Source organism: Salvelinus fontinalis, chromosome 18 (assembly GCF_029448725.1).
Source record: "Salvelinus fontinalis isolate EN_2023a chromosome 18, ASM2944872v1, whole genome shotgun sequence".
Lineage (NCBI taxonomy): Eukaryota > Metazoa > Chordata > Actinopteri > Salmoniformes > Salmonidae > Salvelinus > Salvelinus fontinalis.
The window spans coordinates 41,859,067-41,885,240 of NC_074682.1; the positions used below are offsets into that span (position 1 = coordinate 41,859,067).

Sequence of the window (26,174 nt, forward strand, 5' to 3'; positions counted from 1 at the left end):
AGTGGACGTCACACAAAACCATCATTAAATAATACTTTAGCATAAAAGACAGCAAACTATTCTTTACCATCTTTTCTTCCTCCCTTAACCCCTACACACACACACACACATACATACATATATACATAAATAAAATATACATATATTTATTTTTTACTCAAAAATCATACAATGTGATTTTCTGGATTTTTGTTTTAGATTCTGTGTCTCACAGTGGAAGTGTACCTATGATAAAAATTACAGATCTCTACATGCTTTGTAAGTAGGAAAACCTGCAAAATTGGCAGTGTATCAAATACTTGTTCTCCCCACTGTATATATATATATACACACACACACACACATACATATATACAGTTGAAGTCGGAAGTTTACATACACCTTAGCCAAATACATTTAAACTCAGGTTTTCACAATTCCTGACATTTAATCCTAGTGAAAATCCCCCGTCTTAGATCAGTTTGGATCACCAATTTATTTTAAGAATGAAATGTCAGAATAATAGTAGAGGGAATTATTTATTTCAGCTTTAATTTCTTTCATCACATTCCCAGTGGGTCAGAAGTTTACATACACTCAATTAGTATTTGGTAGCATTGCCTTTAAATTGTTTAATTTCGGTCAAACGTCACGGGTAGCCTTCTACAAGCTTCCCACAATAAGTTGGGTGAATTTTGGCCCCTTCCTCGTGACAGTGCTGGTGTAACTGAGTCAGGTTTGTAGGCCTCCTTGCTCGCACACGCTTTTTCAGTTCTGCCCGCAGATTTTCTATAGGATTGAGGTCAGGGCTTTGTGATGGCCATTCCAATACCTTGACTCTGTTGTCCTTAAGCCATTTTGCCACAACTTGGAAGTATGCTTGGGGTCTTGTCCATTTGGAAGACCCATTTGCGACCAAGCTTTAACTTCCTGACTGATGTCTTGAGATGTTGCTTCAATATACCCACATCATTTCCCTGCCTCATGATGCCATCTATTTTTTGAAGTGCACCAGTCCCTCCTGCAGCAAACCACCCCCACAACATGATGCTGCCACCCCCGTGCTTCATGGTTGGGATGGTGTTCTTCGGCTTGCAAGCCTCCCCCTTTTTCCTCCAAACATAATGATGGTCATTATGGCCAAACAGTTCTATTTTTGTTTCATCAGACCTGAGGACATTTCTCCAAAAAGTACGATCTTTGTCCCCATGTGCAGTTGCAAACCGTAGTCTGGCTTTTTTTTATGCCGGTTTTGGAACAGTGGCCTCTTCCTTGCTGAGCGGCCTTTCATGTTATGTCGAAATAGGACTCGTTTTACTGTGGATATAGATACTTTTGTACCTGTTTCCTCCAGCATCTTCACAAGGTTCATTGCTGTTGTTCTGGGATTGTGTTTATACTTGCGTACTATTTTTTTGTACAGATGAACGTGGTACCTTCAGACGTTTGGAAATTGCTCCCAAAAATGAACCAGACATGTGGAGGTCAACATTTTTTTTCAGAGGTCTTGGCCGATTTCTTTTGATTTTCCCACGATGTCAAGCAAAGAGGCACTAAGTTTGAAGGTAGGCCTTGAAATACATCCACAGGTACACCTCCAATTGACTCAAAGGATGTCAATTAGCCTAACAGAAGCTTCTAAAGCCATGACATAATTTTCTGGAATTTTCCAAGCTGTTTAAAGGCACAGTCAACTTAGTGTATGTAAACTTCTGACCCACTGGAATTGTGATACAGTGAATTATAAGTGAAATAATCTGTCTGTAAACAATTGTTGGAAAAATTACTTGTGTCTTGCACAACGTAGATGTCCTAACCGACTTGCAAAAACTATAGTTTGTTAACAAGAAATTTGTGGAGTAGCTGAAAAACAAGTTTTAATGACTCCAACCTAAGTGTATGTAAACTTCCAACTTCAACTGTATGTATGTTAATATAGAATCAGATCTCAGTCTCTCTTGGTCTCACCTCAGACTCCTCTTATCAGGGTCGTAGCTCTCAGGCAGAAGTGAGGCCAGGCTGTGGAAGATGATCACACTAGCGATGGCTTCCTGCTCGGGGTCGTCAGGACCTCTATGGCGTCTCTTCCTGTTGGACGTGTGGTTCCTCAGGAAGGGTTCTGGGAAGGTGTCCAGGTGGCGGTGTCCTTTGGTCTCCAAGGGTGGCTCAAAGACGGAGTCGGGGAGGGTGACGGCAGTCTCCTGGTCCTGAGGCCTCAGTCCTCTCAGAGACTGGTAGCGAGGGAGCTTGGCTCCGGGAAAGTTCATCTTCTGGAGGCGATCTATTGAGATGACTGTGGAGAGAATACACAACACAGGAAGGGTAGGTTAGACAAACCACAACAAAGAGATAAATGTTTAGACGTTCAGTTAATCCTTCAACGCTCATGGAAGAATAATGAACACATATATTCCAGCTGATAAACATTCTACATTATACTGTGCATATCTCTAACTTATTTTGCAGTAAGCGATCATCATCACTCCCATGTTTCTACAATGGCATACCACAGAAGACCACCCTCACCTATGTGTGGAGTGACGATGGTGAAGGGGCTGAGGTAGGTCTTTCTCATGTTCTGTGCCAGGGTGTTGGCGTACTCCTCATACTGGCGCAGCAGGGCCGCCGTGCCCCCCTCCGTCTGCTGGATCAGCTCCCAGTGTGGCCGTGTGCCCGGGGACAGGATGGCACTGCCCACCCGCACCAGGTTCTGATAGAGGGAGTAAGGCAGGGGGTCAGAGAGACAGACTGACATAGGGTGGTATTGGGCAAATGTCAGAGTTGATCTGAGATTTATGTTGTACTGTGTCATGTGGTAATACGCAGTGCATTCAACTGTTGTGCGCTGCCATGTGTTGCCCTATCCTGTGCTGCATGGTGGTGTGTTACACTGTGCAGCATTGTGCTGTGGTGTGTATTATTGTGTTACCTCAGTGAATAGGACGTCCTGTGTGGCGGTCAGGCTGAAGCCCTGCTGGTGGCTCTCGTACTTCAGAAGGCTCTGGGTGAGGCGGTAGGCCACCTTTACGTCACTGCCATAGTATTCCACCGTGTGCAGCGTGGCGTTGGCCAACATGGCTGCAGTCTGCTGGACACGCCCAGAGTCCAGGAGAGACATGTTATGCGCCAACTTCTCCGACTGGGCCAGGGAGGGGGAGAACATTCTTAAAGCACCATTTTACACTTTTGATGATATATATATATACACGGTTGAAGTCAGAAGTTTACATACACCTTAGCCAAATACATTTAAACTCAGTTGTTCACAATTCCTGACATTTAATCCTCGTAAAAATTCCCTGTTTTAGGTCAGTTAGGATCACCACTTTATTTTAAGAATGTGAAATGCCAGAATAATAGAGAGAATTATTTATTTCAGCTTTTATTTCTTTCATCACATTCCCAGTGGGTCAGAAGTTTACATACACTCAATTAGTATTTGGTAGCATTGCCTTTAAATTGTTTAACTTGGGTCAAACGTTTCGGGTAGCCTTCCACAGGCTTCCCACAATATGTTGGGTGAATTTTGGCCCATTTCTCCTGACAGAGCTGGTGTAACTGAGTCAGGTTTGTAGGCGTTCTTCGGCTTGCAAGCCTCCCCCTTTTTCCTCCAAACATAACGATGGTCAATATGGCCAAACAGTTCTATTTTTGTTTCATCAGACCAGAGGACATTTCTCCAAAAAGTACGATCTTTGTCCCCATGTGCAGTTGCAAACCGTAGTCTGGCTTTTTTATGGCGGTTTTAGAGCAGTGGACTCTTTCCTTGCTGAGCGGCCATTCATGTTATGTCGAAATTGGACTCGTTTTACTGTGGATATAGATACTTTTGTACCTGTTTCCTCCAGGATCTTCACAAGGTTCATTGCTGTTGTTCTGGGATTGTGTTAATACTTGCGTACTATTGTTTGTACAGATGAACGTGGTACCTTCAGGCGTTTGGAAATTGCTCCCAAAGATGAACCAGACATGTGGAGGTCTACATTTTTTTTCTGAGGTCTTGGCTGATTTCTTTAGATTTTCCCATGTTGTCAAGCAAAGAGGCACTGAGTTTGAAGGTAGGCCTTGAAATACATCCACAGGTACACCTCCAATTGACTCAAATGATGTCAATTAGCCTATCAGAAGCTTCTAAAGTCATGACATCATTTTCTGGAATTTTCCAAGCTGTTTAAAGGCACAGTCAACTTAGTGTATGTAAACTTCTGACCCACTGGAATTGTAATACAGTTTATTATAAGTGAAATAATCTGTCTGTAAGCAATTGTTGGAAAAATTACTTGTGTCATGCACAAAGTAGATGTCCTAACTGATTTGCTAAAACTATAGTTTGTTAACAGGAAATTAGTGGAATGGTTGAAAAACTAGTTTTATTGCCTCCAACCTAAGTGTATGTAAACTTCCGACTCCAACTGTAGCTCTCACAAGAGATCTCAGGGATCTGTGCTCTCAAGGTTGACCAAATAGGTCAGTAGCAGTCGTGCTGTATTGGCCTCCCTCCCTGATGAACATAAAGCCAAGCAGATAAAGGAACTGGATCTCGACAGAGAAAAGTTACCTTTCGAGCGCTTGGTATCCAATGGAATATTGAGAGTGACCTATTCACCTACCGAGTCATGATCAAGGGCTGACCAGCAACCAGAAGAGGTATCCTCTCAACTGTAAGCTCAGTCTACGATCCACTAGGTTTCCTTGCTCCCTTTATTCTGAAGGACAAGCAGATCCTCCGAGAGCTCTGCAAGATCAAGTGTGGCTGGGATGAGCCCATTCCAGAGGAACTCTGTAGACCATGGCAAAGATGGCTCTCAGAGTTGGATCAGCTTTCCAGATTCCAGGTGAATAGATGCATGAAGCTTGAAAACTTTGGTCCAGTTAAAACTACTCAGATGCATCACTTCTGTGACGCAAGTGAACAAGTCTACGGAACTGCAAGCTACTTGAGGCTCACAGGCGAAGAAGAAAAGGTTCACATTGCATTTGTGCTGGGTCCAGAGTGATGACAATTAACAGGATGACAATCCCCAGGCTGGAACTCAGCATCAACACTAGCTGTGCGAGTAGATAGGATGCTCAGAATAGAGCTTCAGATTCAACTACAAGACTTGACTTTCTGGACAGACTGTCTGTACTGAAATATAACAACAGCAACAAGACTACACGATTCCATACCTTTGTAGCAAGCCGAGTCTCTGTGATTCGTGATCTGTCAAGAGGAGAGCAGTGGAGATACATCAATACAAAACAGAACCCAGCTGACGATGCCTCACGTGGCCTGAACATTGAGACCTTTCTGGATTCAAGATGGCTGGCAGGACCAGAGTTTTTGGAGAAACCAGAAACACAATGGCCAAAGAATCCACAGCTGGGCTCTATCCCTCAGGACGACCCCGAGGTAAGGAAGGATGTAACTATAAATAGTGTGAGCGTTACAGAGGAGAGTCCAACTAGCAAGTTGATCGAGCACTATTCAACATGGAACAGCCTCAAGACGTCCGTTGCTTGGATGCTGAAGCTAAGAGGACTGCTGCTCCGACTTAAAACAAAAATGTATTTCACCTTTATTTAACCAGGTAGGCCAGTTGAGAACAAATTCTCATTTACAACTGCGACCTGGCCAAGATAAAGCAAAGCAGTGCGACACAAACAACAACACAGAGTTACACATGGAATAAACAAATGTACAGTCAATAACACAATAGGATAAATAAAATCAAGTCTATATACAGTGTGTGCAAATGGCATGAAGAGGAAAGGTAATAAATAAGCCATAGTAGCGAAGTAATTACAATTTAGCAAATTAACACTGGAGTGATAGATGTGCAAGTAGACATACTGGTGTGCAAAAGAGCAAAAAAGTACATAAAAAATATGGGGATGTGGTAGGTAGATTGTATGGGCTATTTACAAATGGTCTGTGTACAGCTGCAGCAATCGGTTAGCTGATCAGATAGCTGATGTTTAAAATTAGTGAGGGTCAAGCTAGAACAGAATGTTTCGAAATTACCCCCTCTACCCAGCTCAAGCTGCCTGTCAAGACACAAAGCCTCACTGCGGAGGACATGTAGGTAGCTGAGAAAGCAATTATCTGCTACGAGCAGAAGCAGCACCTGAAGATAAAGGGAGACAATGTGCTAAAGAAATCGGTAAGATGGACCCAATCATGGATAAAGGCCTGCTGAGAGTAGGAGGACAGATAAGTAAATGATCCATGCCTATGGAGCTGAATAACCCCATGATACTGACAAAAGATTCCCACATCTCCAAACTGATGCTATGACAGATTCATGAGCAGGTTGGTCATTGTGGGAGGGGCCATATGCTGTCCAGACTTAGCCAACGCTTTTGGATGCCCTGTGGCAATTCATAGGCAAGAAAGATCATCAAGAGCTGTGTCTTCTGTAGGCGCATACAGGCCAAAGCTGGAGAACAAAATATGTCTGACCTTCCACAGGACCGTGTGACCCCTGACCTGCCACCCTTTACCCATGTGGGTATGGACTACTTTGGGCCTACACAGGTCAAGCAAGGCCGCTCTTTTGTGAAGCGATGGCGTGTGATTTTTACCTGCCTTGTTTGTCGTGCCATCCATCTAGATCTTGCTAGCTACTTAGACACAGCTTCCTGCATTAACACTTGCGTAGATTTATCTGTCGAAGAGGCACGTGTCTAGTATCAGGACTGATAACGGTACACACTTTGTGGTTGCACAAAGGGCGCTAGCAGAGGCTTGAAAGGAACTGGATCACAAGAAGATCCAGAACACATTACTGAATGTTGGAGTAAAATGGTCGTTCAATCCTCCCTCAGGAGCCCACCATGGAGGAGTATGGGAAAGGCTGATTTGGCTAGTGAAGAAGATTCTAGCATCAATCCTCTAAGAACAAGCACCGGATGACGAGGCTTTGCAAACAGCTCTGTGCGAGGTCAAAGCAATCATAAATGACAGGCCATTAACAACGATGACCAACGACCCCAACGACCTATAACCTCTCACTCCTAACCACCTGCTTCTACTAAGGGCAAAACCCGTCATGCCCCCCGGGCTATTCCAGAGAGGAGACCTGTACCCCAGGAGAAGGTGGAGGGAAGTGCAGTACATTGCTGATCTCTTCTGGAAGAGGTGGGTTAGGGAATATCTCCCATTGATGCAGGAAAGGAGCAAGTGGAATAACCCTAGGAGAAAATTCACTCCTGGAGACCTGGTCGTCATCATGGATGAGACAGCTCCAAGAAACTCATGGTTAATGGGACGCGTGGTGAAGGCCCTGCCAGGGACTAAAGACCTAGTCCAGAGCGTCTTAGTTAAGACAGACTAGCATTTTAGCCAGGACTATCACCAAGCTCTGTCTGCTCATTGAAGCAGACTAAGCCTATGAAAAAAGCCTGATGTTGAGCTCCAACCTCCATCTTTAGGTGACATGCAACCCAAGATGTCGTGGTCATGAACTATGGATTCTTAACCGACATGCACCCACATACAACCATACATCTAAGTCTATACAGGACCTTAGACAATTATGAATTACGATTACACTCTGATGCAGTATATTTTTTTTAATTATGGCCTCCACTTGAAATATTTTAGGTAATTGATTGTGCATTTTCTGCATTTTACAATTAGGGGTCGGAATGTTAGAGCCAAATAGCCAATTTGTATTTAATAACCAGAGCATTATTAGTTGAATTATTAGGGTGAAGCCATTATTAGAGATGAATACCCCCCTTGCGGCCGGTGCGGTGGTACGGGAGGAGGAAAGGTTATTTGAGGGCGGAAGTCGGGCCTACGAGGAGGAGGAGTCTTGGTTAGACGGGGGAGCAGTATAGTTTTTTGACCGCACTTGCTCGCATGATATCTTGAATTTACTGCACACATTAGACTTAATTTACTGCTCTTATAAGTTATTAGAATTAGAGGAATTATAAGGAACATTTAAGTTTTCCAATCTTTTATATTAGAAAGTCTAAGTTTCATATGCTTGAACGAACAAGCATCCTTTTGTTTGTAAACTTGCAATCTGAAGTGCCACACTGCCATCATCTCTACAGATGTGCAGTAAAGCCTGCGGTGAGTGTGTCTGAAATAGCCCCTCACCAGGGCAGTGGTCATATTTATTGGATGGAATAGAGAAAATATGCCATTACATTAAGCGTTTGAGCCAATCAGTTGTGTTGTGACAAGGTAGGGGTGGTATACAGAAGATGGCCCTATTTGGTAAAAGACCAAGTCCATATTATGGCAAGAACAGCTCAAAAAGGCAAAGAGAAACGACAGACCATCCTTACTTTAAGAGATGAAGGTCAGTCAATTCCCAAAAATTTCAAGAACTTTTAAAGTTTATTCAAGTGCAGTCGCAAAAACCAACAAGCGCTATGATGAAACTGGCTTTCATGAGGACCGCCACAGGAAAGGAAGACCCAGAGTTACCTCTGCTGCAGAGGATAAGTTCATTAGAGTTACTAGCCTCAGAAATTGCAGCCGTTTGACTGCTACTGTATGCATGTACACCATCATTCAAAAGTTTGGGGTCACTTAGCAATGTCCATGTTTTTTAAGAAAAGCAAATTCTTTGTCCATTAAAACACACACACACACACACACACACACACACACACACACACACACAGTAAAATAAAAAGGCCCCAACTCTGCTATATTATAGCAATAAAATCAGTTCATCATTCAACTTAATAGCATATGTCACTGAAGTGAATTGATCCATATAAATGTAAGCTAGCTGTAGAGGAGCTGTACACACCAGGGCCTTGAGTTTGGTGAAGGTGACAGAGGTACAGTTGAAGAGGTTGGGGGGCAGCCATCCCTTGTGTTCATCACAGTGGCGGATAGCTGTGCCTGAGAGAGAAAGAGAGAAGGAGGGAATGTGCATGAGGAGAGTTTCTAAGGAGAGTTTCAGCCATTCCATTATATAATGGTAATTATTATATATGCTATATAGTATACTGTATTAGCTAAGCCACAGAGTCATCATACCGATAGATCCCTTGGGACAGGAGACGGCTGCAGGGAGACCAAACTTAGTCCTAGGCCACCAGATCCCAGCCTCTATCACCTGGGGACAACTGTCATAGATCACTGAGATAGGGGGATAGAAAGAGAGAGGGAGAGAAAGAAAGGAGAGAAGGAAAGCTGATTCAATTAATTGTCCAGGTGTAACTGTATGCATGACAGATAATTAATTATTAAAGCTGCAATATGTAACTTTTTAGGCGACCCGACCAAATTCACATAGAAATATGAGTTATAGATCTGTCATTCTCATTGAAAGCAAGTTTGTTTGTGCACTATTTCTAGGCTTCCCGTTCTATGCTTCCTGTGTCTTTTACTTTCAGTTTTGTACACCATATTAAAAGAGCTGAAAATAATATATTTTTGGTTATTGAAAATATTTTTTACAGCAGTTTAGACGGTACAATGATTTTCTACACTTGTTTTGTCACATAACTGAAATTAGGCAAACTATTAGAATTTCAGCAACCAGGAAATGGCGGAGCGATTTATGCATATTGCACCTTTAATGTTCACTTCGCACAAAAAAAACTTTTAAAAGGCCTTCTATAACCATTCATTTACTAAATTAGTGAACTAAATTAATCAGTCTGGGCTACAAATACATTTCAACCATGATGCAGTTTTCTGAAGCATGTGATGTATGGTAATGCTGACCTTCACAGCCATTGGGCGACACCTCAGCAAATGGGTTGTCACAGCGGTCACACTGGCGCCCAATGACCCCTGGTTTACACTGGCACTGGCCGCTCTCTCTCTCACACGCCCGCGAGAAGGAGCCCACTGGGTAACACTCACAGAGCAGACACGCCTCGCTGCCCTCTGGACGGTAGTGGTTATCCTGAGAAGAGGGAGTGGGATAGAGAGAGAGATGGACGGGGAGGGAACAGAAAAGGGAGAGAGGTAGGGATGAAAGTACATTTTCCCTGTCAATGAAATACCAGCCCACAGTGCAGTTTCACCCATCGCCCCTGTCCACTTCAAACATCCTGACATTGAGACTCAGCTGGCTGACCTTGCAGCGGCACTCCCCGCTGGTCTTGTTGCAGTCAGCATCGAAGCCCCTGTCTGTCTGACAGTCACAGGGACCACAGGTCTTATGTCCCCACCAACCCCTGGGACACGGCAGATCAGTCCTAAGGAGGGACACATACAGTCAGGAACACGGACCACAGATACACTCCGATAGTTTTCTTTATAGTGATATGGACCAAAAAGATCCTACTTACTTTCTCTCGCAGTACTGCCCAAAGTGGTTGCTGGGACAGTCACAAGTGTAGCCACGGAAGGAGCTAGCCTTCCTGGTGCAAGCTGATTGGTGCTCACAGGGGTTTAGTGCACATATGTCTATGCAGTTATCGCCATAGTAACCTGACAGGTAAACAACACAATAGAAATTCTTAAGTTATGCTTGGGAGGGATCAACATAAGGCAATATGGTTGTATTATATCGTTGTAAAATTTAATTATGAGGATGAAGATAATGATGACAATGAAGAGGATGATGATGGTTGGCAGACTGACCAGTGAGGCAGGTACAGGAGTGGCTGTCCCAGTCATCTCTGCAGTAGCTGTTGGAGGGGCAGAGGTTAGAGACACAGGGGTCTGGTACGCTGCAGCCCTGCTCCATGTTCACCCTCCTGGCCTGAGACATGCTGAGAGACACCGAGCTGGAGGAGGTCTCCCCCACAAGCAGACCCTAAGGAATACACACACAGCAGGCAGAACACACTCAGACAATACTGTGTGTGTGAGTGAGTGAGTGAGTGAGTGAGTGAGTGAGTGTGAGAGTGAGAGAGAGAGAGAGAGAGAGAGAATGAGTGATAAGAAGAGAACTGACCTGGACACAACCGCGGAAGCCATGCTGTATTTTCCCATCAGCCCCAATGATGCCCCCGACACTCAGAGTCTTGACCTTCGCCCCCTTCAGCTTATTATCCACTTCCATACTGGCCTGGATATGTAGATCAGATCACACACATTAGATACATTCATATATACTCTGCTGACTTGTTGTCTATATACTGGCCTATGTACATAACACATGCTAAATGCCCTGAATACATACATACAGCATTTCAATTAAATGTAATTAAAATATAGAATCTACAGTTTGTCTTCTAACAGTGTCTCACCGTGTAGAGTCCATGGTCGAAGGAGAGCACAGCCTTGTGTCTGGGCGCGCCCCCCGGGACACCCTTCAGCTCCAGCTGTAGATGGTGCCAGTCTCCGTCGTTCACCGTCACCTCCTCTACCCGGGACAGGGTGGAGTCCTCCCCTCTCTGCAGGCCCATCACCACACTGCCCTCCCGCAGCTAGAGATAGAGAATGAGAGTGGGAGGGAGGGAGACAAGAGGAGAAAGAGGTGGAAGGGGATGGAAAGAGAGAGGTGAGGGAAAGGGTGGGAGGGAGAAGGGGATGGGAAGAAAGGTGAGGGAATGCAGGAGAGAGAGAGAACTTCTTTAGTATACATATGTAACAGATGTGAAATGGCTATCTAGTTAGCGGTGGTGCGCGCTAATAGCCTTTCAATCGGTGACGTCACTTGCTCTGAGACCTTGAAGTAGTGGTTCCCCTTGCTCTGCAAGGGCCGCGACCTTTGTGGAGCGATGGGTAACGATGCTTCGTGGGTGTCAGTTGTTGATGTGTGCAGAGGGTCCCTGGTTCGCGCCCGGGTCGGGGCGAGGGGACGGACTAAAGTTAAACTGTTACATTGATGCTGTTTACCCGGATCACTGGTTGCTGCGGAAAAGGAGGAGGTCGAAAGGGGGGTGAGTGTAACGGATGTGAAATGGCTAGCTAGTTAGCGGTGGTGCGCGCTAATAGCTTTTCAATCGGTGACGTCACTTGCTCTGAGACCTTGAAGTAGTGGTTCCCCTTGCTCTGCAAGGGCCACAGCTTTTGTGGAGCGATGGGTAACGATGCTTCGTGGGTGACTGTTGTTGATGTGTGCAGAGAGTCCCTGGTTCGCGCGAGGGGACGGACGAAAGTTATACTGTTAAACATACATCACATGCTCAGTCAGTAAGCTTTTCTTCTCCTCCTCATCAGACAATCTATGGTAATACTGTTGTAAAATATGTGCCCTGTTTTAAAATACACCAACTTTAAAATAGCTGCTGGACGGTTATGACTTCAAAAGAGGTACCTGACTAGACAAACACAACATCTGCAATCTGAAAGGCCTGAAATGGCAGCTCTCAGATCTCAAGATAAATCGTTTGTTAGTTGGCAGGCTGTCTCAACACCATCAAATATTTAAAGTCATGGTGCTGCCCGGACAGGCAACAGGTGGAGCTTTACACCAACTAACCTACAGTCACTCAAGTTAAGTTTTAATGTCACATGCACAAGTACAGTGAAATGCCTTTCTTGCAAGCTCTAAACCAACAACACAGTAATCAATCAAGCACTAAAAATAAGACGAGGTAGAACAAAAACACAAGAAATAAGAAACAAGAACACGAGGAAAGTAAGAAGCTTACAGGGTCAGTTCCAATACCATTTTTACAATGTACCGGGATCCTGAAGTGATAGAGGTAGATATGTACAGCAGTAAAGTGACTAGGCATCAGGACATATGATAAGCAGAGTAGCAGCAGCGTAAATGACGATTGTATGTGAGTGTGTGTGTGTGTGTGTGCTTGTGAGAAGAGTCACTAGAAATGTGTGTGTGTGTGTTGGAGTGTCAGTGTGCGTGATTGTGTAGAGTTCTGTGACTGTGCAAAACATATATACAGTGGGGAGAACAAGTATTTGATACAGTGCCGATTTTGCAGGTTGTCCTACTTACAAAGCATGTAGAGATCTGTCATTTTTATCATAGGTACACTTCAACTGTGAGAGACGGAATCTAAAACAAAAATACAGATAATCACATTGTATGATTTTTAAGTAATTAATTTGCATTTTATTGCATGACATAAGTATTTGATACATCAAAAAAGCAGAACTTAATATTTGGTACAGAAACCTTTGTTTGCAATTACAGAGATCATACGTTTCCTGTAGTTCTTGACCAGGTTTGGCCCACTCCTCCATACAGACCTTCTCCAGATCCTTCATGTTTCGGGGCTGTCGCTGGGCAATACGGACTTCCAGCTCCCTCCAAAGATTTTCTATTGGGTTCAGGTCCGGAGACTGGCTAGGCCACTCCAGGACCTTGAGATGCTTCTTACTCACTCCTTAGTTGCCCTGGCTGTGTGTTTCGGGTCGTTGTCATGCTGGAAGACCTAGCCACGACCCATCTTCAATGCTCTTACTGAGGGAAGGAGGTTGTTGGCCAAGACCTCGCGATACATGGCCCCATCCATCCTCCCCTCAATACGGTGCAGTCGTCCTGTCCCCTTTGCAGAAAAGCATCCCCAAAGAATGATGTTTCCACCTCCATGCTTCACAGTTGGGATGGTGTTCTTGGGGTTGTACTCATCCCTCTTCTTCCTCCAAAAATGGCGAGTGGAGTTTAGACCAAAAAGCTCTATTTTTGTCTCATCAGACCACATGACCTTCTCCCATTCCTCCTCTGGATCATCCAGATGGTTATTGGCAAACTTCAGACGGGCCTGGACATGCGCTGGCTTGAGCAGGGGGACCTTGCGTGCGCTGCAGGATTTTAATCCATGACGGCGTAGTGTGTTACTAATGGTTTTCTTTGAGACTGTGGTCCCAGCTCTCCTCAGGTCATTGACCAGGTCCTGCCGTGTAGTTCTGGGCTGATCCCTCACCTTCCTCATGATTATTGATGCCCCACGAGGTGAGATCTTGCATGGAGCCCCAGACCGAGGGTGAATGACTTTCAACTTGAACTTCTTCCATTTTCGAATAATTATGCCAACAGTTGTTGCCTTCTCACCAAGCTGCTTGCCTATTGTCCTGTAGCCCATCCCAGCCTTGTGCAGATCTACAATTTTATCAAATCAAATCAAATTTTATTAGTCACATACACATGGTTAGCAGATGTTAATGCGAGTGTAGCGAAATGCTTGTGCTTCTAGTTCCGACAATGCAGTAATAACCAACAAGTAATCTAACCTAACAATTCCACAACTACTACCTTATACACACACAAGTGTAAAGGGATAAAGAATATGTACATAAAGATATATGAATGAGTGGTGGTACAGAACGGCATAGGCAAGATGCAGTAGATGGTATAGAGTACGGTATATACATATGAGATGAGTACTGTAGGGTATGCAAACATAAAGTGGCATAGTTTAAAGTGGCTAGTGGTACATGTATTACATAAAGATGGCAAGATGCAGTAGATGATGATATAGAGTACAGTATATACATATGAGATGGGTAATGTAGGGTATGTAAACATTATATTAAGTGGCATTGTTTAAAGTGGCTAGTGGTACATTTTTACATAATTTCCATCAATTCCCATTAAAGTGGCTGGAGTTGAGTCAGTATGTTGGCAGCGGCCGCTAAATGTTAGTGGTGGCTGTTTAACAGTCTGATGGCCTTGAGATAGAAGCTGTTTTTCAGTCTCTCGGTTCCTGCTTTGATGCACCTGTACTGACCTCGCCTTCTGGATGATAGCGGGGTGAACAGGCAGTGGCTTGGGTGGTTGTTGTCCTTGATGATCTTTATGGCCTTCCTGTGACATCGGGTGGTGTAGGTGTCCTGGAGGGCAGGTAGTTTGCCCCCGGTGATGCGTTCTGCAGACCTCACTACCCTCTGGAGAGCCTTACGGTTGTGGGCGGAGCAGTTGCCGTACCAGGCGGTGATACAGCCCGACAGGATGCTCTCGATTGTGCATCTGTAGAAGTTTGTGAGTGCTTTTGGTGACAAGCCGAATTTCTTCAGCCTCCTGAGGTTGAAGAGGCGCTGCTGCGCCTTCTTCACGACGCTGTCTGTGTGGGTGGACCAATTCAGTTTGTCCGTGATGTGTACACCGAGGAACTTAAAACTTTCCACCTTCTCCACTACTGACCCGTCGATGTGGATAGGGGGGTGCTCCCTCTGCTGTTTCCTGAAGTCCACAATCATCTCCTTTGTTTTGTTGACGTTGAGTGTGAGGTTATTTTCCTGACACCACACTCCGAGGGCCCTCACCTCCTCCCTGTAGGCCGTCTCGTCGTTGTTGGTAATCAAGCCTACCACTGTAGTGTCATCCGCAAACTTGATGATTGAGTTGGAGGCGTGCATGGCCACGCAGTCGTGGGTGAACAGGGAGTACAGGAGAGGGCTCAGAACGCACCCTTGTGGGGCCCCAGTGTTGAGGATCAGCGGGGTGGAGATGTTGTTACCTACCCTCACCACCTGGGGGCGGCCCGTCAGGAAGTCCAGGACCCAGTTGCACAGGGCGGGGTCGAGACCTAGGGTCTCGAGCTTGATGACGAGTTTGGAGGGTACTATGGTGTTAAATGCTGAGCTGTAATCGATGAACAGCATTCTCACATGGGTATTCCTCTTGTCCAGATGGGTTAGGGCAGTGTGCAGTGTGGTTGCGATTGCGTCGTCTGTGGACCTATTGGGTCGGTAAGCAAATTGGAGTGGGTCTAGGGTGTCCTGTAGGGTGGAGGTGATATGGTCCTTGACTAGTTTCTCAAAGCACTTCATGATGACGGAAGTGAGTGCTACGGGGCGGTAGTCGTTTAGCTCAGTTACCTTAGCTTTCTTGGGAACAGGAACAATGGTGGCCCTCTTGAAGCATGTGGGAACAGCAGACTGGGATAAGGATTGATTGAATATGTCCGTAAACACACCAGCCAGCTGGTCTGCGCATGCTCTGAGGACGCGGCTGGGAATGCCGCCTGGGCCTGCAGCCTTGCGAGGGTTAACACGTTTAAATGTTTTACTCACCTCGGCTGCAGTGAAGGAGAGCCCGCAGGTTTTGGTAGGGGGCCGTGTCAGTGGCACTGTATTGTCCTCAAAGCGGGCAAAAAAGTTGTTTAGCCTGTCTGGGAGCAAGACATCCTGGTCCGCGACGGGGCTGGTTTTCTTTTTGTAATCTGTGATTGACTGTAGACCCTGCCACATACCTCTTGTGTCTGAGCTGTTGAATTGCGACTCGATTTTGTCTCTGTACTGGGACTTAGCCTGTTTGATTGCCTTGCGGAGAGAATAGCTACACTGTTTGTATTCGGTCATGCTTTCCGGTCACCTTGCCCTGGTTAAAAGCAGTGGTTCGCGCTTTCAGTTTCACACGAATGCTGCCGTCAATCCACGGTTTCTGGTTTGGGAATGTTTTAATCGTTGCTGTGGGTACGACATTGTCAATACACTTCCTAATGAACTCGCTCACCGAATCAGCATATTCGTCAATATTGTTGTTGGACGCAATGCGGAACATATTCCAATCCGCGTGATCGAAGCAGTCTTGAAGCGTGGAATCAGATTGGTCGGACCAGCGTTGAACAGACCTGAGCGCGGGAGCTTGTTGTTTTAGTTTCTGTTTGTAGGCTGGAATCAACAAAATGGAGTCGTGGTCAGCTTTTCCGAAAGGGGGGCGGGGGAGGGCCTTATATGCGTCGCGGAAATTAGTATAACAATGATCTAGAGTTTTTCCAGCCCTGGTAGCACAATCGATGTGCTGATAGAATTTAGGGAGTTTTGTTTTTAGATTAGCCTTGTTAAAATCCCCAGCTACGATGAATGCAGCCTCAGGGTGTGTGGTTTCCAGTTTACAAAGAGTCAGATAAAGTTCGTTCAGGGCCATCGATGTGTCTGCTTGGGGGGGAATATATACGGCTGTGATTATGATCGAAGAGAATTCCCTTGGTAGATAATGCGGTCGACATTTGATTGTGAGGAGTTCTAGATCAGGTGAACAGAATGACTTGAGTTCCTGTGTGTTGTTATGATGATCACACCACGTCTCGTTAATCATAAGGCATACCCCCCCGCCCCTCTTCTTACCAGAAAGATGTTTGTTTCTGTCGGCGCGATGCATGAAGAAACCAGCTGGCTGCACCGACTCCGTTAGCGTCTCTTGAGTTAGCCATGTTTCCGTGAAGCAGAGCACGTTGCAATCCCTGATGTCTCTCTGGAATGCTACCCGTGCTCGGATTTCATCAACCTTATTGTCAAGAGACTGGACATTGGCGAGTAGTATGCTAGGGAGTGGAGCGCGATGTGCCCGTCTCCGAAGCCTGACCAAGAGACCGCTACGTTTGCCCCTTTTACGGCGTGGCATAGGGTCCCCGGCTGGGATCAGATCCATTGTATTGGGTGGAAGGCAAAACACTGGATCCGTTTCGGGAAAGTCATATTCCTGGTTATAACGATGGTGAGTTGACGTTAATCGTATATTCAGTAGTTCCTCCCGACTGTATGTAATGAAACCTAAGATTACCTGGGGTACCGATGTAAGAAATAACACATAAAAAAACAAAATACTGCATATTTTCCAAGGAACGCGAAGCGAGGCGGCCATCTCGGTCGGCGCCATCCCTGATGTCCTTACACAGCTCTCTGGTCTTGGCCATTGTGGAGAGGTTGGAGTCTGTTTGATTGAGTGTATGGACAGGTGTCTTTTATACAGGTAATGAGTTCAAACAGGTGCAGTTAATACAGGTAATGAGTGGAGAACAGAAGGGCTTCTTAAAGAAACTAACAGGTCTGTGAGAGCCGGAATTCTTACTGGTTGGTAGGTGATCAAATACTTATGTCATGCAATAAAATGCAAATTAATTACTTAAAAATCATACAATGTGATCTTCTGGATTTTTGTTTTAGATTCCGTCTCTCACAGTTGAAGTGTACCTATGATAAAAATTACAGACCTCTACATGCTTTGTAAGTAGGAAAACCTGCAAAATCGGCAGTGTATCAAATACTTGTTCTCCCCACTGTATACAAGGGTCAACTCAGATAGTCCGTGTAGCCATTTTGTTGGCTATTTAGCAGTCTTATGGCTTGGGGATAGAAGCTGTATAGGAGCCTTTTGGTGTCAGACTTGATGCACCGGTACTGCTTGCCATGCGGAAGCAGGGAGAACAGTCTATGGCTTGTGTGGCTGGGGTCTTTAATGATTTTCCCGGGCCTTCCTTTCACACTGCCTGATATAGAGGTTCTCGATCGAGGCCGGTTCTGTTGCTATACCAGGCAGTGATGCAGCCAGTCACGATGCTCTCAATGGTGCAGTTGTAGAACTTTTTGAGGATTCTCTCAATGCCAAACTTTTTCAACCTCCTGAGGGGGAAGAGGCGCTGCCGCATCTTCTTCACAACTGTGCGCATGAGGACTATTTTAAGTCCTTAGTGATTTGGACATTGTTCTTGAAGTTCGACCTGCTCCACTGCAGCCCCGTCGATGTAGATGGGGGCGTGCTCGACCCCCCCATTTCCTGTAGTACAGGATCAGCTCCTTGGCCTTACTGACGTTGAGGGAGAGGTCGTTGTCCCAGCACCACACTGCCAGGTCACTGACCTCCTCCCTGTAGGCTGTCTCATCGTCAGCCTACAGTGGTTGGGAGGAGGGCGTGTGGGCGGTTGGGAGGAGGGCGTGTGGGCGGCTGGGAGGAGGGCGTGTGGGCGGTTGGGAGGAGGGCGTGTGGGCGGTTGGGAGGAGGGCGTGTGGGCGGCTGGGAGGAGGGCGTGTGGGCGGTTGGGAGGAGGGCGTGTGGGCGGTTGGGAGGAGGGCGTGTGGGCGGTTGGGAGGAGGGCGTGTGGGCGGTTGGGAGGTGGGCGTGTGGGCGGTTGGGAGGAGGGCGTGTGGGCGGTTGGGAGGTGGGCGGTTGGGAGGTGGGCGTGTGGGCGGTTGGGAGGAGGGCGTGTGGGCGGTTGGGAGGAGGGCGTGTGGGCGGTTGGGAGGAGGGCGTGTGGGCGGTTGGGAGGAGGGCGTGTGGGCGGTTGGGAGGAGGGCGTGTGGGCGGTTGGGAGGAGGGCGTGTGGGCGGTTGGGAGGAGGGCGTGTGGGCGGTTGGGAGGAGGGCGTGTGGGCGGTTGGGAGGTGGGCGGTTGGGAGGAGGGCGTGTGGGCGGTTGGGAGGAGGGCGTGTGGGCGGTTGGGAGGAGGGCGTGTGGGCGGTTGGGAGGAGGGCGTGTTGGGAGGAGGGCGTGTGGGCGGTTGGGAGGAGGGCGTGTGGGCGGTTGGGAGGAGGGCGTGTGGGTGAGACCCTGTAGGGTGAGGTTGAGAGGACCGAGACAATGTGGAGTGAGTTAATTGTGTTCTCTGTACCTGTAGGGTGAGGTTGTGGTGCTGTCCGGCGGTGACGTGCAGCAGGGTGGCACTAGGCTGACGCGTGCGGAACATGAGCTCCACATGCCATGGAACAGTCACCACCGCCGCCAGGTTAGTCCACTGCAACAGGCTGTTACCCAGGAAACGCTGCGGGTTGGCCATCACTGCAACACACAACCAGAGGGAGGGTGATGAGGGATGAAGAGAAGGAAGGGGGAAAGAGAGTGAGCGAGTAGCAGGAGCGAGACAGATGGGTAGAGTGCGAGAGAATGAGGAAATGGTTGCTATCTAACAAACAGTTGGTGACAGTGAGTCAGTACCATTCTCACAGTAATATGTTCTGTGATCAAATCAAAAACAACCCAGCTCCAATTACTGGTGGGGAAATTACTACACTATGACAAATACAAAAAACATCTAAACATCTCATTAAAAAGAAAGGAATGGGCGGTTGGGAGGAGGGCTAGGCTGAATCTTGAGAATCGCTATATGGGTATAACAGTATCTGTGGCCATTTGAAACTCAATAACCATTCAATAAACAAATACAGCTGGTAACAGGAACAAAATACCACAGACTTCAACATGCCTCCTACCCCTATTCACTAGTACTTGTGATGAGTGTCAGTCAGATAGCACTCAGGGGTATGTGTGTGTGTGTGTTCACATGTACAGTGGGGCAAAAAAGTATTTAGTCAGCCACCAATTGTACAAGTTCTCCCACTTAAAAAGATGAGAGAGGCCTGTAATTTTCATCATAGGTACACTTCAACTATGACAGACAAAATTAGAAATTATCTTTTTCTCGCTCTCTTTTTCTCTCTGTCTGTCTCTCTCTGTCGCAGTCTCTGTCTGTCTCTCTCTGTCGCTGGCTGTCTCTCTCTGTCTCTCTCTGTCCGTCTGTCTCGCTCTAGTCAATGACAGGCCTAGCACTGCTGCTTGATTTGACATTAATTATTGATAGACGTTGCCTGTCTGAGTGAGTGGGGTGTTTTGCATCTGTGTGAAGAGTGCCACGGTCTAATGAAAGAGAAAAAACATGTCTAACATCCAGCTCAAGGTGTCACTAGTACCTCTCTTTCTCTGACATGAAGAAGGGACAGAATGCCTGTCTGTCAGAATGCACAGACTGCAGGTCAGATACACATACAGTGGGGCAAAAAAGCATTTAGTCAGCCACCAATTGTGCAAGTTCTCCAACTTAAAAATATGAGAGAGGCCTGTAATTTTCCATCATATGTACACTTCAACTATGACAGACAAAATGAGGAAAAAAATCCTGAAAATCACATTGTAGGATTTGTAATGAATTTATTTGCAAATTATGGTGGAAAATAAGTATTTGGTTAATAACAAAAGTTTATCTCAATACTTTGTTATATACCCTTTGTTGGCAATCACAGAGGTCAAACGTTTTCTGTAAGTCTTCACAAGGTTTTCACACACTATTGCTGGTATTTTGGCCCATTCCTCCATGCAGATCTCCTCTAGAACAGTGATGTTTTGGGGCTGTTGCTGGGCAACACGGACTTTCAACTCACTCCAAAGATTTTCTATGGGGTTGAGATCTGGAGACTGGCTAGGACACTCCAGGACCTTGAAATGCTTCTTACGAAGCCACTCCTTCGTTGCCCGGGTGGTGTGTTTGGGATCATTGTCATGCTGAAAGACCCAGCCACGTTTCATCTTCAATGCCCTTGCTGATGGAAGGAGGTTTTCAATCAAAATCTCACGATACATGGCCCCATTCATTCTTTCCTTTACACGGATCAGTCGCCCTGGTCCCTTTGCAGAAAAACAGCCCCGAAGCATGATGTTTCCACCCCCATGCTTCACAGTAGGTATGGTGCAACTCAGCATTCTTTGTCCTCCAAACACGACAAGTTGAGTTTTTACCAAAAAGTTATATTTTGGTTTCATCTGACCATATGACATTCTCCCAATCTTCTTCTGGATCATCCAAATGCTCTCTAGCAAACTTCAGACAGACCTCGACATGTACTGGCTTAAGCAGGGGGACATGTCTGGCACTGCAGGATTTGAGTCCCTGGCGGCGTAGTGTGTTACTGATGGTAGGCTTTGGTACTTTGGTCCCAGCTCTCTGCAGGTCATTCACTAGGTCCCCCCGTGTGGTTCTGGGATTTTTCTCACCGTTCTTGTGATCATTTTGACCCCACGGGGTGAGATCTTGCGTGGAGCCCCAGATCGAGGGAGATTATCAGTGGTCTTGTATGTCTTCCATTTCCTAATAATTGCTCCCACAGTTGATTTCTTCAAACCAAGCTGCTTACCTATTGCAGATTCAGTCTTCCCAGCCTGGTGCAGGTCTACAATTTTGTTTCTGGTGTCCTTTGACAGCTCTTTGGTCTTGGCCATAGTGGAGTTTGGAGTGTGACTGTTTGAGGTTGTGGACAGGTGTCTTTTATACTGATAACACGTTCAAACAGGTGCCATTAATACAGGTAACGAGTGGAGGACAGAGGAGCCTCTTAAAGAAGAAGTTACAGGTCTGTGAGAGCCAGAAATCTTGCTTGTTTGTAGGTGACCAAATACTTATTTTCCACCATAATTTGCAAATAAATTCATTACAAATCCTACAATGTGATTTTCAGGATTTTTTCCCCTCATTTTGTCTGTCATAGTTGAAGTGTACATATGATGAAAATTACAGGCCTCTCTCATCTTTTTAAGTGGGAGAACTTGTACAATTGGTGGCTGACTAAATGCTTTTTTGCCCCACTGTATGTGTATCTGACCTGCAGTCTGTGCATTCTGACAGACAGGCATTCTGTCCCTTCTTCATGTCAGAGAAAGAGAGGTACTAGTGACACCTTTAGCTGGATGTTAGACATGTTTTTTCTCTTTCATTAGACCGTGGCACTCTTCACACAGATGCAAAACACCCCACTCACTCAGACAGGTAACGTCTATCAATAATTAATGTCAAATCAAGCAGCAGTGCTAGGCCTGTCATTGACTAGAGCGAGACAGACAGACAGACGGACAGAGAGAGACCCAACCAAATCATCACAAAACAAAAAGAAAAATATATAACCTATTGGAAAGACACCACAAAAAATCAAAGTAAACTTCAATGCTATTTGGCTCTAAACAGACAGTACATGGTGGCAGACTATCTGACCACTGTGACTGATAGAAAACTGAGGAAAACATTGACTAGGTACAGACTCAGTGAGCACCGTCTGGCTATAGAGACCGGTCGTCACAGACAAACCTGGCTGCCCAGAGAGGACAGGCTGTGCTCACTCTGCTCCAGGGGAGAGGTAGAGACAGAGGTGCATTTCCTACTACACTGTGACAAATACTCAGACCTAAGACCATATTTCTTTCCCAAAATTATAACTCAATACAAAGAATTTGAAACTATAAAAGATGAAGAAAAAATCAAATATTTATTGGGTGAAAAGCCAAAATGTGCAGTTTTGGCAGCCAAATATGTGTCCTCCTGCCATGACCTGAGGGACAGCCAGTGAAAAATGCAAAGTAATATTGATAATATTTCCCATTTAGCTTAGTTTTGTTTTGTCTTTCATACCAGGTCATATGTCTTCTCAAGTCATATTGACACTGGTCTACTACTGTTGTGTAAATTTATTGTTGTTCGGATTAATATTGTTGTTGTAGTTGTTGTTAATGGTAATCCCATGTCCACTACTACTGTTATTATTGCTGTTGGTCCCACCATTTATTTATATATAAATATATATATTTTGTATATATATATACATATATATTTTATTTTTATTTTTCGATATGTATACTTTGACAATGTGAGTAATAACGAACTTACCATGTCAATAAAGTCAATTGAATTGAATTGAATTGAATTGAGAGACAGCCAGCGACAGAGAGAGACAGACAGAGACCGCGACAGAGAGAGACAGACAGAGAGAAAAAGAGAGCGAGAAAAAGAGAGAGCGACAGAAAGTGACAGAGAGAGGGAGAGAGAGGGGGAGAGACAGAGACAGAGAGCGACAGAGAGAGAGAGAGAGAGCGACAGAGCGACAGAGAGAGCGATAGCGACAGAGAGAGCAATAGCGACAGAGAGAGTGAGAGAGAGACAGAAAGAGCGACAGAGAGACAGAGAGCGAAAGACAGCGACAAAGACAGACAGTGACAGAGAGAGAGAGAGAGAGACAGACAGATAGACAGCAACAGAGCAAGAGAGACAGAGAGAGACAGACAGACAGACAGCAGCAGAGAGAGAGAGGGAGAGAGACAGCGACAGAGCGAGAGAGACACCGAGAGAGAGCGAGACAGTCAGCGACAGAGAGAGAGAGAAACAGCGACAGAGAGAGAGAGACAGACAGCGACAGACAGCAACAGAGAGAGAGAGAGAGAGAGAGAGACAGACAGCGAGAGAGAGAAACATTGAGAGAGAGACAGACAGACAGAGACCAAGGGACAGTGGTTGTCGTGCAGTCTGGCTCTGGCCTAAAACCACAAAAGAAATGTAAAAATGTGTTCGGTCTGAATAGGATCCAGATGAAAGGGTAAGTATATCAAATCAAAGTTTATTAGTCACATGCGCCGAATACAACAGGTGTAGACCTTACAGTGAAATGCTTACTTACGAGCCTCTAACCAACAATGCAGTTAAAAAAAATACAGATGAGAATAAGAAATAAAAGTAACAAGTAATTAAAGAGCAGCAGTAAAATAACAATAGCGAGACTATATACACGGGGGTACCGGTACAGAATCAATGTGCGGGGGCACCGGTTAGTTGAGGTAATATGTACATGTGGGTAGAGTTATTAAAGTGATAACAACAGAGAGTTGCAGCGGTGTAAAAGAGGGGGGGAGGGGCAATGCAAATAGTCTGGGTAGCCATTTGATTGGATGTTCAGGAGTCTTATGGCTTGTGGGTAGAAGCTATTTTGAAGCCTCTTCTACGCTGAGCTGCAGTCAATTAATAGCATTCTCACAAAGGTGTTCCTTTTGTCCAGGTGGGAAAGGGCAGTGTGGAGTGCAATAGAGATTCCATCATCTGTGGATCTGTTGGGGCGGTATGCAAATTGGAGTTGGTCTAGGGTTTCTGGGATAATGGTGTAGATGTGAGCCATGACCAGCCTTTCAAAGCACTTCATGGCTACACAGACGTGAGTGCTACGGGTCGGTAGTCATTTAGGCAGGTTACCTTAGTGTTCTTGGGCACAGGCACTATGGTGGTCTGCTTAAAACATGTTGGTATTACAGACTCGGACAGGGAGAGGTTGAAAATGTCAGTGAAGACACTTGCCAGTTGGTCAGCGCATGCTCGCAGCACACGCCCTGGTAATCTGTCTGGCCCTGCGAGATTGTGAATGTTGACCTGTTTAAAGGTCTTACTCACATCGGCTGCGGAGAGCGTGATCACACAGTCTTCCGGAACAGCTGGTGCTCTCATGCATATTTCAGTGTTATTTGCCTCGAAGCAAGCATAGAAGTAGTTTAGCTCGTCTGGTAGACTCGTGTCACTGGGAAGCTCTCGGCTCTGCTTCCCTTTGTAGTCTGTAATGTTTTGCAAGCCCTGCCACATCCGACGAGTGTCGGTGTAGTACGATTCGATCTTAGTCCTGTATTGACACTTTGCTTGTTTGATGGTTCGTCAGAGGGCATAGTGGGATTTCTTATAAGCTTCCGGGTTAAGCGGTAGCCCTAGCCTTTAGCTCAGTGCGGATGTTGCCTGTAATCCATGGCTTCTGGTTGGGGTATGTACATACAGTCACTGTGGGGACGACTCATTGGATTAACTATGAAAGTCCTCCCCCCCCCCCACACCCTTGTCCATCCAGAGTCAGTGATGGTCAGAAAGGAAGTGAGATGCTGGGGATTTGCTCCATGGTTATTAGCTGTTATGCCCTCTCTAACCCCTGATGGCTGATCCTATGACATACTGGAAGTTTAACAGTTCTATTTTGAGAGTGATCTTTCTAATGACGTTGAATATTTAACCTCTTAAGGGCGGAAATCCCGTTAACGCAGCGCTTTTCAATTATTTTCTGTTACGCCCCCCCTAGGAAGTAAACATTACGCGCCCCCCAACTCTCCACCGCGAGTGTAAATAGTATCATTTGTCTATAAAATTGTTATAAGTACACCTCTGCATAACATTGTATCCTTATTAACATTAAAGAAAACAAAAAAAGAAAGATATAGATCAACTTACAACAAAGAATAACTTTATTAACATTGTTTTTTAGTCTGTAACAGAAAAGACTTAAAGTGCATCAATTTGCCTGAAAAATTCAAGCCTTATTTAAACTGTAAATTTTTTGGACCATTTGATACTGAAAAATTAAATATAATCAATAAATAATAATACATTCAAATTGATCAGCAACATTAACTCAGGAGCACAATATATGAAACACTGACCTATAAAACAAAAATGAATAAAACAATGTGCTGATTTAAAAAAAATCAAAATGAGGAAGTCATCGTTTTTATTTTTGCAGCACTTGCGTCATCCAGCCTGACAGAGACCAGGTCTAATGCTGCAGGCAGTATCAGCTCCTCTGCTATGGAGTGTTTTTTTTTAGTGGTTTTATTCGATAAAGTCCATCATTTATGTCCAAATACCTCTTTTTTGTTTGCACGTTTAGTTCACAAATCCAAATTCACGAGGCGCAGGCCAGACGAAAAGTCAAAAAGTTCCATTACAGTTCGTAGAAACATGTCAAACGATGTATAGAATTTAATCTTTAGGATGTTTTTAACATAAATCTTCAATAATGTTTCAACTGGAGAATTCCTTTGTCTTTAGAAATGAAAAGGAACGCAGCTACCTCTCACGGGCGCGCGTCTGACTGAGCTCATGGCCTTCTGCCAGACCCCTTAGTCAAACAGCTCTTATTCTCTTCCCCTTCACAGAAGAAGCCTGAAACAAGGTTCTAAAGACTTGACATCTAGTGGAAGCCTTAGGAAGTGCAATATGACTCCATAGACACTGTATATTGGATAGGCAAAGACTTGAAAACCTACAAACCTCAGATTTCCCACTTCCTGGTTGGATTTTTTCTCAGGTTTTTGCCTG

The 26,174-nt window shown here is 45.4% G+C and overlaps 1 protein-coding gene across 2 annotated transcripts in view; it reads right to left on the reverse strand.

The window, feature by feature from the left end:
• LOC129815564 (cadherin EGF LAG seven-pass G-type receptor 2-like) overlaps nt 1-26,174 on the reverse strand; it is a 109,801-nt gene that overhangs the window by 7,971 nt on the left and 75,656 nt on the right. For both annotated transcript variants that reach the window (XM_055869497.1, XM_055869498.1), the window contains exons 9-20: nt 19,134-19,300; nt 11,140-11,319; nt 10,845-10,958; nt 10,529-10,703; nt 10,234-10,375; nt 10,020-10,140; nt 9,662-9,845; nt 8,969-9,070; nt 8,736-8,830; nt 2,909-3,118; nt 2,506-2,689; nt 1,948-2,272 (exon numbers count right to left, since the gene is read on the reverse strand). In XM_055869497.1, coding sequence (XP_055725472.1) covers nt 1,948-2,272; nt 2,506-2,689; nt 2,909-3,118; nt 8,736-8,830; nt 8,969-9,070; nt 9,662-9,845; nt 10,020-10,140; nt 10,234-10,375; nt 10,529-10,703; nt 10,845-10,958; nt 11,140-11,319; nt 19,134-19,300 — 1,999 coding nt within the window. The remainder of the gene's footprint in view (nt 1-1,947; nt 2,273-2,505; nt 2,690-2,908; nt 3,119-8,735; nt 8,831-8,968; nt 9,071-9,661; nt 9,846-10,019; nt 10,141-10,233; nt 10,376-10,528; nt 10,704-10,844; nt 10,959-11,139; nt 11,320-19,133; nt 19,301-26,174) is intronic.